The sequence below is a fragment of the Rhododendron vialii genome, chromosome 7a (assembly GCF_030253575.1).
Source record: "Rhododendron vialii isolate Sample 1 chromosome 7a, ASM3025357v1".
Lineage (NCBI taxonomy): Eukaryota > Viridiplantae > Streptophyta > Magnoliopsida > Ericales > Ericaceae > Rhododendron > Rhododendron vialii.
In genome coordinates, this window is record NC_080563.1 from 4,721,650 (window position 1) to 4,735,239 (window position 13,590).

Below are 13,590 nucleotides of genomic sequence, written 5' to 3' on the forward strand. Positions count from 1 at the left end.
AGACCTTCACCCTGCAGCGATTCTGTTTGTTGCTTGCGTTGATTATACGCCAGAAGGGCTGCAGTGACTTCCTCCAGTTCTAGGGTTTCTTTCCCTCAAAGTAAGGTTGTAACTAGGGTTTCAAGAGAAATCGGTAGTGAACACAGTAACATCAGCGCTTGGTCTTCCTCCTCAAACTTTACGTCAATCCGTTGCAGGTCGCTCAGAACCTGATTGAACGTGTTGATATGCTGAATCAGATCAGCACCCTCGGCCATCTTCAACCCAAACAGTTTCTGCTTTAGAAACAGTTTGTTCGTCAACGATTTTAACATATTCCTGCTCTCCAGTTTAGTCCAGACCCCAGCTGGCGATTCATCACCCAACACGTGATACATAACTTCGTCTGCAAGACACAGACGAATCGTACTCACCGCCTTCATCTGGAGTTCTTCCCAGTCGTCGTTAGACATGGCTTCTGGCTTCGCCTTCAATCCCTTGTACAAGCCCTGCTGCACCAACAGATCCTTTACTCGCTGTTGCCACAATCCAAAATTCGAAGTTCCATCGAACTTCATCACATCGAACTTCGAAACAGACGAACTCGATGACATCGTTCTTCTGTGTGATCTAAAACAGCCTATAGCTCTGATACCACTTGTTAGGATTGACACACACACTCACACGATTTACGAGTATAAACAATAAAGAATCAACACAGAGATATACGTGGTTCCCCAAAATCGGGTACGTCCACGGGAGCGAGAGCGGCTGCTGTTCTTTATTATCACAGTATGAATTAAGGTTTACAACATAGAGTATTTATATTGACTCTATTCCAACTCTAATCTGGTATTTGGTCTGTATCCCAAAAATACCCCTGTACGAACCCTACCGTACAACATCCCCCGCACCCTCCAATAACATATGAGCCATAGTTCTAACAATATCTTACAACATTAGTCCAGCATAAATTCCTTTATATTACAGACACACAAATACACAAACAACTTTCGAGCAATTTTAGTCTGAGATAAACTTGAGTTTGATTAGTTGAACTCAGGTTAGGCTGAGTTGTCCCAACCAGCAATGATGATTCCTTCTGAAAATTCATTTTGAATATGATTCCTCAAAAATGTTAATGTTAATGTGTCATGTGGTCAATAGACACATGACAAGTGGGGTCACTTGACCTCTTTTTTATTAGTTTTTTTCTAAGTAAAATGGTGGAGGAGGGAGCGAACGGGCATAACAATCCTTTTCTGGACGTGATCATAGGAACTACTGACGTGTGGCAGGCCCTGAAAGGAACCAAAGAATCATAGCAATTACTGCCCCACCAGGGCTAGTGGACCAAAACCGAGCTTCGTTAGCTCTACTCAAACTCGTGACCTCCTTGGCCGCCCAAATCCTATGAGAGTAAGCCATGAGCCACTAAGCTACCAGAAGTCATTGACCTCATTCTAGAATCACCGGAATCGTGAATTGCATGCACCCATGCTCCATGGGCTTCTTCTGTCGTATTGGGTCATTCAACATGTAATGGACTAAATTACAGGTCAGTGGAATTGAGCTTGGTTTTCTTTTCGCCGCAACCTCGAAAAGCCCAATATATACAGCCCCAGGCCCAAGTCCACAGATGACTCTCATATTCCCACCCTTCTCACCCCACTTTTCTCGCCTCCTCTCTTATATAACTGCCTTAGCTTGAAATTCTCTCTCTCTCTCTCTCTACAACCAAGAAAGATTATTCCTGGTTGTAATGGTACGGCATTTTTAGATTTTCCTTTTCTCTATATATATATCTGCGTTGTTCCTCAGTCTATTCTCTTCATTTGTGATTGACCTTATTGTATCTGCCGACCGTGAAAATCGAAACAACAAGGAGAATGAAATGTGGTTTCTTTTCTTAGGCGTCTTTTTCCCCCCACTCCATTTTATCAGCAATTAGATGGAGGGTATTAATCAACTTGATATGTGTGTGTGTGTGTGTGTCAGATTTTGCGATATTGAGCACAATTTTGTACAGAAGTAGCACTTCTTTATTACTCTAGCTGTACTAGAAAGTGGATTTATTCTGATCATAGCATAGAGACTTCAAAATAGCAGCAACCTTATGAGTACAGTTTTTGAGTACGGTAGAACAAGGTTTTGGAACCGACGTTTTATCTGTTAGGCCTTCTTAGACCCCTTGCTGTCATTTTTTCCTTATATTAAAGCCAAAAGATTTGGTTGACAGCTTTATCATATCATTTTACAGTTTTTTATGAAAGAATTGAATGCTCCAATTCTTACTCTTGCAAACACTTCATGAATGCTTTTCAAAACGAACGTCTTTTGCTTTGCTACCAAGTTGCCAAGTTGGCCAGTTTGATGAAATCGTTAGAGCCCGGGTTTTTTTTTTTTTTTTTGATCCACTTAGAGCCTAGTTTAATACGCTTAGTTTGATGAAAGAATTAGTAATTTTTTGGAATTTAGTATTTTCAGTGATGAGAAGCTAATATCTTGTCTTTTTTTCCGTGATTCAAATTCTACTGCAATGGAGACAAAGTTCTTAGGCTCCGTTCTGGAACCGAAAATAAGTTCTTATTTTTTAAGAAGGCAATTTCAAGCTCAAAAATTATGAATTTATTGAAATATAAAAATATGCAATATGGATCTTGTTTGGAAGATCTCGATGAGATCTTTTATACGATGCAAAAAAAATTAAAAAATTATTTTTCATTTACTTTATTTTTGAGTTTGAAAATGTGAAATAAGCTGCTTATTTTTTAAAAAAATTTCTGGAACGGAGCCTTATACTAACGCTGTTGCTTTGGAAAGAATTTTCTGCACTATGAAGTCAGTCCTGGTGCGTAGTTGCTGAGAAATGCCTTTGTTGGCTTCTATTCGTGATTGAATCCCTGACTCCCTGCCTTATGATTTGTTGCCAGAAGTGAAGCACAAAGATGAGAGGTTTCCTGTTGTTAATAGAGTGAGAGAGCCTGATGATCAAAATGATGATGCTGGTAAAAGTGAAGGTCATGATGTTCATGATTAATGTGATTCTGACGACCATAATGTGGACTACATGTCCATAGGTGGCGGAAGCGATTATGGTGACGGGGATCCCGATGATGATAATGTTGACGATGACGATGATGGGACAAATGATGAAAGGGGAAGCAGCGATGGAGATGAGGAAATCTGGGAAAAAGGAGTTAGCAGGTGAAGGTAATGTTGACTTCTAAAAACTGGATTTACGGAGTTAGCAGATGCTACAACCATAATAGTACCAACCCAGAACATAACCAGTCCTAGAAGTAGCAAAAACTAGAATGATGAGGAAATCGGGGAAAAAGGACAATGGAGATATCACACACATCCAGCACCGCGAAGTCTAAACCGAAATACTCACAATTCTTCACCACTTTAAGGGTGCGTTTTCACTAAATTTTTCTATCTTCAGACTAATGACAATAGTCAAGTTGTTTTGGCTAAGAGGGTAGATACAGTACATGAAAGATATAGATGAAAATGTTCATGTGAGACACATGAACACTTTCATGTATCCTAACACTTTTGTTCAACTAAATGGTACTTTAGTTCATGTATATGAGAAGAGTGAAATAACTAGAATTCTGTAAAAACGTGAGCTTTTAGTCCATTTAGTATACTGTAAACAGCCCCTAAGCGTACCCAAAGTGAATGAGCCGGTACCTCCTCACAGCTCAAACCAAATTCTTCACCCTTGAGCAAAACATGACATCATCCACTTACTTCACATCTGTGATATCACAACAGTTCATTATTGTTAGCCTTTATTTACTCTGTAATGTGAACGTATGCAAAAAGTACTAGTATGTATATGCTTAGCAATAGATACGAAGAGATATACTCAATCATTAGTCTTTGGTATTCCTCATTTAATAATTGTCCTTTATTGTCTAAAATGTGGATGGTCTTTATGGCTGTAATGCTGTATCCCCTGGCTGTATACTCCTTTTTCTGTTTTTGATTCCTTCTTGTCTGGGCCGGAGACTTTGACTCTAACCAGAGTGCAGCGAGTTGCTGTAGTAAAATGAATCCACTATAGATAGACTTGTGCATTTCTCCTTTTGTAGTAAAATGAATCCACTCCACCATAGGTAGACTTCTGCATTTCTCCTTTTGCAGTAGTAGTAAAAATGAATCCCCTCCACTATTGATAGACTTCTTCGTTTCTCCTTTCTACTACACCTCTGTTCTTGAACTCAATGGCATCCTCTTCATCTCTTTCCACCGAACAAGTTAAACCACCACAACAGCCAGGGCTTCCTTTCCGTCCCAAACCCAGTTCCTCATCTTGTTTCACACCACCTCTTACATGTCTTGAATTCCTTTCTTGCCTGCAGACAGACCAGATCATGCCAATCCACAAGATCAACGACGTGGTAATCCCAACTCTGATTCATTACCTGTCCCAATGCAATCCCCGTCTTTGTTCGTCCGAGAGTGGTGATAGCTCTCCACTCCAGGAGACGTATGATATAATTGACGGAGATCTTTCCAACATCAAGAAAACCCTTGAAAGACTCAAAGAATGGGAAGACAGCCTCAACACTCTTACCAAAACTTTGATGCTCTACGATTGGGAAGCTCTCTGCAGTGAAGAAACAAACTCTGTTGAGGTTTTACAAACTGCAATTCCTAAAGTCCATGAGATGGTATCGGGATTAAAATCCCACATTTCTCTACCTCTTGAAACCTCTTTAGCTCCTAAATCTTCAGACATTTCTCACCTCCCAATACCCAAAAATGCAGCCTCGATTCTAAAATGCAGTGAAAATTTCCCAGAGACTGACACCTCTGTCAATTTTAAAAAACGTTATGATACCCTCAATTCCCAACAGCAACAGAGCTTGTTGTATTTCTCATTTTTCCCGGAAAATTCTCTGATCAGGAAAAAGGTCCCCACTTACTTGTGGATGGGAGAGGAATTCCTCCAATCCACCGCTCATGAGATTGGGAGGAGATTGCCGATTCGTTGTTTGAAGAGCTAATTGCCATGGGATTCGTTGAGCCCGTCGAAGAAAACGTCAAAGGAGACTTCAATGTATGCTCGGTAAAGCCAGATATTCGATCAGCTTTGCTCGAAATAGCCCATACTAAGGGCTTCTTTGATTTCGATTCAGACGACAACCCCACTGCCAATTCTCGCAGAGCATGGTTGGAGAAAACTAAAGAAGGGTCATTACAACATCTATCCAAGTTCTCGAATCACAACAAGCTCCTAACTTTATTCAATATCAACAACTTTATTCAATATCAACGAGAATTGCCTCGAATTCCCAAGCCGCTGGTTATCAAAGAAGGAGGACATCGCAGTGATTCATCTGGGAAATTGGAGCAGTAGTTCCACAGACAACTACATTGAAGCAGAGTACCCAGATTTCTTAAAATATTTGCACGATGCGAAACTCCTGAGGTGTTTGAGCCTCAATGGGATCTGTGGAATCACACAGCTTCCAGATTCCATTTCCAAATTAGCCCTTCTCAACATATTGGACCTGAAATATTGCCGGGATTTGGAGAAGTTGCCCAAGGAGATAGGTATGCTCAGAAAGCTAACGCACTTGGACATATCCGGCTGTTACCTACTGGACGAAATGCCTAAGGAACTTGCTTCGCTTTCAGAGCTCCGAGTTCTCAAGGGATTCATTATTTTTAGCTCAAGGAAAGGAACTAAGCAGTGCACTCTTGGTGATTTGGTGAAATTGGGGAAGTTGAGGAAACTCAGCCTCTATGCCGACAAAGAGACCACTGGAGAAAATGGAGAGCTGAACTACTTATCAGAGTTTCGATACTTGCGAATATTAGCAATATCGTGGATTGCACCATGTCCTGATCCCCAATCAGAGCCAATCAAGAAGCTCATCGACACAAGTGTGGTGTCCCCATCGCTTCCTTCTGGCTTAGAGAAATTAGACTTGAGGTGTTGGCCTTTGTCGACGATGCCCAGTTGGATAAAGCCAAGTGAACTCAACAGCTTGAAGAAACTCTACATCAGGGGAGGAAAGCTTTCGCGTATGCAAATTATACAAGTAGAGGGGTCTAAGTCACAATGGATGGTTAAGATCTTACGTCTCAAGTTCTTGAGAGAACTGAGCATGGATTGGGAAGAAGTAGGTACATTGTTTCCAAACTTGGTGTACTTCGAGAAAGTGGATTGCCCTCAGCTATCGTCCTTTCCATTCCAGGTTGTGTGGAGAGTCTAAAATGGAAGCACCAGTAGATAAACATGAGGAGAATAAGGAATCATGTTGTTGCAGCTTTGTTCATATCAATCCTGTAAAGCATATTTAGTTATAATCAGTTTGCTATGTAAGTAATGACGATTATCAACTTGTTAGAACCATGGTTAGGAGTTAAGTTGGTTGTCACTCTGCAATACTCTGTCTCTGTTGGAATTAATGAAGAATCACTTCTGTATTTTGTATATGGTACTCAGAGCAACTGACGAGAGTACCTCGATCCTGAGCTTCAAATCTCTGAATTTAGCCTTTTTAAACTATACTTATTTTTCAAACGAATTTTGTTGAAGTTGGGTTTTGGTAAGCTTTAATTCGCGCCATGGTAACGCAGCTTATGTTTTACTTGTATAGCTGAAGTTGTGGGTACAAACATGTAAGGCCACACAAAGCCATGTTTCAATTCCGTAACGTAAATAAAAAGAACGACAAGGTTTCCTTGTTCCCGAAACATATATTTCCTTGTTCCCGAAACATATGTTTCCTTGGTACGACTGCTCTTATCCGCATCAATTTTGTACTTTAAATTGATTTTCTCAAACATGGATTTTAATGAAGAGCACCACTCGGCTTTACCAACAAAACATTGTAGTACCATCTTCCAGTATTTAGAAAGTCGAGAGTACGACAAGGTACATGGAGTGCTTCAAATTTCTTGCTCCTCTCCCAATTTTTTTTTTTTTCAGCGAAAATAAAAATTCATTAATTTATTACACGAAGTTACAAGAAAATACGATCAAGAATACACCAGCTTGACAATCTAAGACCCTCATCTCCAAACACACAGAGGAACTGATTTAGACCCAACAGGCTGGGTCAAAATCAGGAAAAAAAACCCCAACAGAGTACGACAAGATACGTGGAGTGCTTCAAATTTATTTGTTTTGTTGAAGAAATTTGGAGACTTAGTTATCTATTGAGGATTTAGTAGTCTCACTTTTTTTATAAAATAAAATAAAATCTAATTGTGCTGTTTTAAATTTTAATGCTTTATGAGAATTTGAGATGTCATGCGTGTAAAATGTACTTCGTATTTTGTTGCTATTTTAATGTCTTTTGTTAAAAGGATGATTAAGTTATGCAGAAATCGTTTGTTCGCATGATACTAGTAGGGGGTAGGGACCGAATGGCCTACCATGCAATATGGGCTCATTCCGAGTTTAAAATAGGTGATCATCATTTCGGTGCTCATGACAATTAAGCTTGATGAGCCCGACAAAATGAATAGTTTGAATCGCTTTTTGGGATCCAAAATGGACCCTATATTAGGGTTTCCGTAAGGAAAATGCTAAGTGCAAAGAAAACGTACCCAGAAATTATCCCAAAAGGACAAATCAATTGTACAGATTCTCTTTGCAGTGCATCTGTACCGTTGATTTGCCTTTTCGGGGTAATTTCCGGGTACATTTTCTTTGTACCTAGCATTCCCCTTTCCGTAAAGACAACATTTCTACTGAACAATACCCTGAAATAAATACTAGGACGGGAGTAGAGCCCTCATGATCAGTACATCCTGAAAAGAATTGGTTCTCGTGCTAATGCATGGTTGATTGAAAATTCACTAGCTTGATACCCAAGGCTGGACAAAATCAACGTTGGATTTGCCAAAGCTCGATGAACGAACGGAACAGTTATGGTTGGTTTGTTCCCATGAAAGAAAAGATAAAACAATTTTTTTTTTGAGAATTCACAAATCAAACAACAAAAGTGAATGTTATTTTTAATCGGCAAAGAGAATTTCAATGGATGAGGACGTTGGAAATTTGAGAATTGATGGTGAATGAATTAGGCATTCATAGGGTCTCTTCAGACAGCCTGAAGGTCTTCCGTTCATTCATCAAATTTCGACATGATATCATATACATCGAATGTGGTTCGCGCAAGACATGGGAGAAGCCTTTGGTTTTCCCTGAAGCTTTTGGTTTTCCCATGCATATTCATGGAAAGCCATTCGGTTTCCCCGAATTTGTGGATCATTTTCTTTGTATGTGTAGTTACATGTATAGTCTAATAGGAGAGAAGAAGCAGTAGCTCAGTTAACCAAGACTTTTGTATCTCAGCAGGAGGTCAGAAGTTCGAATCTCATAACATGCGTGTCGATGTGTTTCTTCCCTTAGATGAGCACTTCCTTTCTTTTTCTTTTCTACGATGTCCTTATTTCTTATATTGGTTGAATTGTTGGACTTGATTATATCTTAGGCTCTAACAATTGATGTAGTGTCATGTGATTTGTATTTTGTAATTCATTCATAATATAAAAATAAAAAATTAATCTTAGGTCCATTATATAAACTTCATAAATCCACAAGTTTACCTATTAATTTTGTAAAATCTCAAGTCCATTTTAGGGTACCAAAGAGTAAGGTAGGGTACCCTAGGGTTTAGGCACTTTCATAGATCTTAGGGTTCACTTTTCTATAATAGGGTAGGATAGACTATGGTAGGATAGATTACCCTAGCGTAGGGAACCCCAGGGTTTAGACAGTTTTATATAGTTTTAGGGTGCACTTTCCTATTATAGGATTTTAGTGATTTAGGCATTTTCATAGGGTTTAGGGTCTTAGACACTTTCATAGGTTATCCTAGGGTTTGGATTGTATGAACTTGTGGCTTTATGAAACTATTAGGTGGACTTGTTAGCTTATGAAATATCTATAGTGGATTGATCACTAAATCTCCCTAGTTTAAACTAGGCCGGACTTGTAAGTTCGAAACAACCAATAAATTTGAAGGTAATATTATGGAATTTTACAGAAAAGAATGAAATTACGAGAGAATTATGAACATCTCAAGAACCCTAGAAAAGCTGTGCTACAAAAGAATTCCTTTCTCATTTCTTTCTCAATGCCCATTACAGAGTAAATCAGAGGATTATATACCTCACTTTACAACTGACGTCACAAATGAGTCATGTCCCACTCAAGGACTCAAGCCCACTACTAACTAACTCTCTAGTAACAGAAGCCAGCTCAGCTAACCCTAATTAACAAACTAACATTGTTAACAACACTTGTTACATCAACTGAACAACAGAATTAATGTGTTTTGCTAACAGCCCCCCGCAAACTCATGGGAGTGACAACTACCATGAGTTTGTTCTTCAAAGCTTGAAAACGATCAACAGAAAGAGCTTTAGTAAAAATATCAGCTTTCTGAGCTTGAGTGCCAATATGCTGGACAGAAATTTGTTTGCTAAGAACCTTTTCTCTGATGAAATGATAATCGACTTCGACATGTTTTGTGCGTGCATGAAATATAGGATTAGAAGCCAAGGCAATTGCAGACTGATTGTCACACCAAACAACATGAGGTAAAACTGAAGTAACACCTAAATCAATCAGAAGCTGATGAATCCAAGTCACATCTGCTGCTGTTTGAGCAAGAGCTCTGTACTCTGCTTCTGTAGAGGAACGAGCCATAGTTGGCTGCTTCTTGGCACACCATGATATCAGATTAGGTCCTAAATAAACACAGAATCCTATAGTAGACCTCCTATCTGTGGAGTCCCCAGCCCAATCAGCATCTGTGTATGCTATTAAATTTAAAGGACCAGGAACAAAATATAAACCTTGATGAAGACTCCCTTTAAGATACCTGAGAATCCTCTTGACAGCAATAAAATGACTATTCCTGGGATCATGCATGTGTTGACAGGCCACATTTACAGCAAAAGCTATCTCAGGTCTGGTTAGAGTTAGATATTGTAAAGATCCCACAATTTTTCTGTACCAATGAGGATCAGGTATAGGTAAGTCAGGTTCAACCATAGCTGGTTTGACAGAAGAAGGAGATAAGCTTGGTTTGCAGTCTTGCATGCTAGCTTTCATCAATAAATCTTGAGCATACTTGGTTTGAGATAATAGTAAATTCTGACCATGGGAAAGATCCTCAATACCAAGAAAGTAACTAAGATTGCCCAAGTCTTTCATCACAAATCTTCTACTAAGAACACTGATGAGATCCTGAATATATTCTTGATTACTTCCAGTGATGACAGACCAGCAAAAAGGCTGCACGATGATAGGACCCAAAAGTGGCCACACGTGACAGACCTCAAACGCGGCTGCACGTGAGAGGGGATGTTGAGGAAATAAATCCCATATTGCTTGGGAGTGGAATGGGTGATCACTTAATAACATATGGAACCTCTTCACTCATTGCCAATTGGCTTTGAGATGGATATAAAGTTTCCACAAATATTAACTCTCCTTTAGGGAGGCCGGGTGAACAAAATCGAAGTCAACGATATAAGCCTGATCTGGGCTTTACAAAACGATGAGTTGGTTTATTGGCTATAGCTAGATGAATTACAGAAGGCTAGAAAAGCATTATAGTTGCATTTCATAAATCAAACTTACACTTTATTGACCGCGTACGTTTGTCTCTAGACTAAACGGATGGACTTTTTTTTTTTTTTTGAACAAAGCCCATATCATAACAGCCATAAAAGGCTAAAAGCAGCGAATCCATCCTAGAACAGAGATAGGGAATCTACAACAGACCATCACCGAAAGAAAAAACTAAGCGCAGGTGACCCAGGGGCAGCGATAAAAACCGCGAAAAACTAGTGTCTAGACCTGTGCACGACTCACCGCCACAAAGGGTCGGGACACGAGGGGCCAGCCATCTAAACACTAGCCGCCCCGGCCTGAAAAAAACCCTATCGGAGATAAACTATACAATCTGATGGAAACAAGAGTAATAAACAAACAAGAAAGACAAAACGACCACCATGGATGGAATCCACAAGCACGCCGGCCTCCTCCTGCCGAGAGGAACCAGCTGGATCCGACAGGAGCTCGAACAGAAGGGGTGGAGAGACATCTCCGGCAAGCCTACGCTGGCACGACAGGCTCCGAACACGGAGATCGAAGTACGAATCCCGGGCAAGATCTCCGATCACCGGCCACACGGCGCCGATGGCCGAGAAAACCTCCCTTGCTGATTACACCCTCTGCTGACAACGAATCATGGCCCAGGGCCATGCCCCAAAGCCTTATTGAGTCACCACCAACTTCCGCTTCAACTGCCGCAGTACCACCAAGCAACCGGAACGAGCACCGAACCTCGATTCCGTCCAGCCACCACACAGCACCACACCAGCAACAAGAAACAGCAGCAAACAACACGAAAACCTTATTAACCCACCAACACCACCCACCGGATCAGGGAGAACCCGACCGGTACCAATCCAGACTGGGGAAACCAGCCGGAGAAAACCAGAAAAATCTGGCAGAAAAAAACGGAAAAGAAAAGAAAAAAGAAAAAAGAAAAAAGAAAAACCCCCCAAACCACCACGCCAACCACCCACCACCGCCGCCCCACCACCGCCTCCCGCCAGCCACTACAACCAGATCAAGGGGCCGAGGCTTGAAAATCTGTGTCTTTTAACAATCATCGCACTCGTGAATAATCCAAGTAGTTGGTCGGGTAGTTAAGGCCTAGAGCATCCGCAATGGAAATAATCAAAATCGATAACCAAAATGTGGCACGTCAGCATTTAATTATCCATTTAGTTCATAATCAAACCTAACAAACTTGATCTCCACATTGGTTATTTTTGTATCCCTATAAAAAATCCCCCCACAATACGCAATGCATCTATGTCTAATTGCAAACAAATTCCAATCACGCACCCGACCATACCAAATTATTCGTCTAATGTGAGGTGTTTTTTAATTTTTTAGTTTTGAATTTGGTTATTGAGTTTTGGTTATTGGTAAAAGTTGTTAAGTTTGGTTATTCAAAGGTCAAAATTTGATGAGTTGCTAAGAGGTTGCTAAGTTTGGTTATTACAATGTGAGCACTTTTTTGAGCAAATATTGCTAACTTTAGCAACCTTTTAATTTTGATTATTACATTGTGGATGCTCTTAGAACTTATGGTTCTATCCCCTTTTAGATCTCCAATTCAAAACATCTTTTAAGTGTTATCAAAGGTCAGTCTCCAAGTGCGTGTTTGATAACCCTCTTGGAAGGGGGATTTGGATTGTGAAAGTGGGGATTCCTAATACCTTGTTTGGTTCGGCATTTGTGGAGGGGATTAGTTGTCCCATGAGATTCTTAATCCCCCAAAATGATTGGGATTGTGAAAGTGGGACTAGTTGTCCCACTTAAAATACTAAGACCCCATTTGATAACAGTGATAGATGAATAAGATTCGCAAGGAGATGAGATTAGGATTATGATTGGTAATTAAAATGGATTGATAATGAGTATGCTTGTTTGAGATGTGATTAGATGATAAGATTATTAATATCATGTTCGTTTGAGTTGGGATTAGATGATGAGATTGGATTGATAGAAAAAATTGGTAACGAGAATGGGTTGGAATTGGACTACAAATGCCAATTAAGTCTCAATGGGGCATTGCTAATACCCCCAATTTGGGGTCTTGCTAATCCCATTTTTTTTGAAATTAATCAAAGTGTGCCCAACTAGTCCAGACATTCAGTTATGGGTCTTGTTAATCCCATGAGATTCATAGTCCGGAGTAGTTTTGAATTACCAAACAAGAGATTAGGAAGTCATTGGAATTGTTAGTACAATCCCAAGGCTGGAGGGGGTTAACAAATAAATGAAATCTTACATGAAACTAGTACTATATATAACAGGTGAAGTCTAAACTACGTAAAACGAGCCGAATGACTTGGAGAACCGAGGTCAGCAAACAAACAAAACAAAGTCTCTAACACGAGAAATTTTTGGTTGCAAATCGGGTACCACGTGGTATTCGTGCAACGCATCCGAACCTGTGCAACCGAAGGTCCATATCGAAACAGCCTTTTCATTTTCTTTTTCCTTTTCTTAAAATCCGTTCGGTACGTTTGCGTCTGGACCGCCGGATGCATTTCCAGATGGCCAGAATGTGCTGCACGGGTGTTTACACCATAATTTAGTATTTAGTATATTATAATCGATTGGGTCAGAATGTTACACGTGTCAACGCATTTTAGACCGATTGATATAATGCAAATGCAATATGAAGCCTGTTAAGGAAAATGGACTGATCAAACGGTTGATATTCGACTGGACACGTGTCAGAATTTTGTATCACATGCGGATCGTGAAGTCAGACGGTTAATGCAAGCAGGCAGTTGAAATAATTACAACGTTGGAAACATGTGAGATCATGGAGAAGTAACCGCCTCATGCAGATAGTGGAGCAAGAATAGGGAGCATGGAGCCAACTAATTCAAATCGAAGGAGGGAAGTCCGTATGATTTGAATTTCAAGTCGACAACAGCCTATAAATACAAGAAAGGAAGATATTTAGAGCCCCCAATCAATCGCCCAAAGGCTTCTACTTTTATCTGTACTTTACATTTCTTGCTCTAGGAGTA

The 13,590-nt window shown here is 40.1% G+C and overlaps 2 protein-coding genes across 3 annotated transcripts; both read left to right on the plus strand.

Annotated features, from left to right (window-relative positions):
* Window positions 1-1,658: 1,658 nt before the first annotated feature.
* Window positions 1,659-6,433, plus strand: LOC131334162 (uncharacterized). 2 transcript variants are annotated; one of them, XM_058369053.1, is made up of 2 exons: window positions 1,659-1,744; window positions 2,913-6,433. In XM_058369053.1, exon 2 carries the CDS (start codon window positions 4,215-4,217, stop codon window positions 4,998-5,000), a length of 786 nt encoding a protein of 261 aa, XP_058225036.1. In that variant the 5' UTR covers window positions 1,659-1,744; window positions 2,913-4,214; the 3' UTR covers window positions 5,001-6,433. The 2 variants fall into 2 exon arrangements, with proteins under 2 accessions (XP_058225036.1, XP_058225038.1); XM_058369055.1 differs by lacking the exon at window positions 1,659-1,744 and having other exon boundaries at window positions 3,957-4,127; window positions 4,186-6,433.
* On the plus strand, window positions 5,006-6,215 carry LOC131332552 (disease resistance RPP13-like protein 4). The gene is made up of 2 exons (XM_058366856.1): window positions 5,006-5,208; window positions 5,294-6,215. The coding sequence occupies exons 1-2, from the start codon at window positions 5,006-5,008 to the stop codon at window positions 6,213-6,215; spliced, it is 1,125 nt and encodes a 374-aa protein (XP_058222839.1).
* Window positions 6,434-13,590: the final 7,157 nt, after the last annotated feature.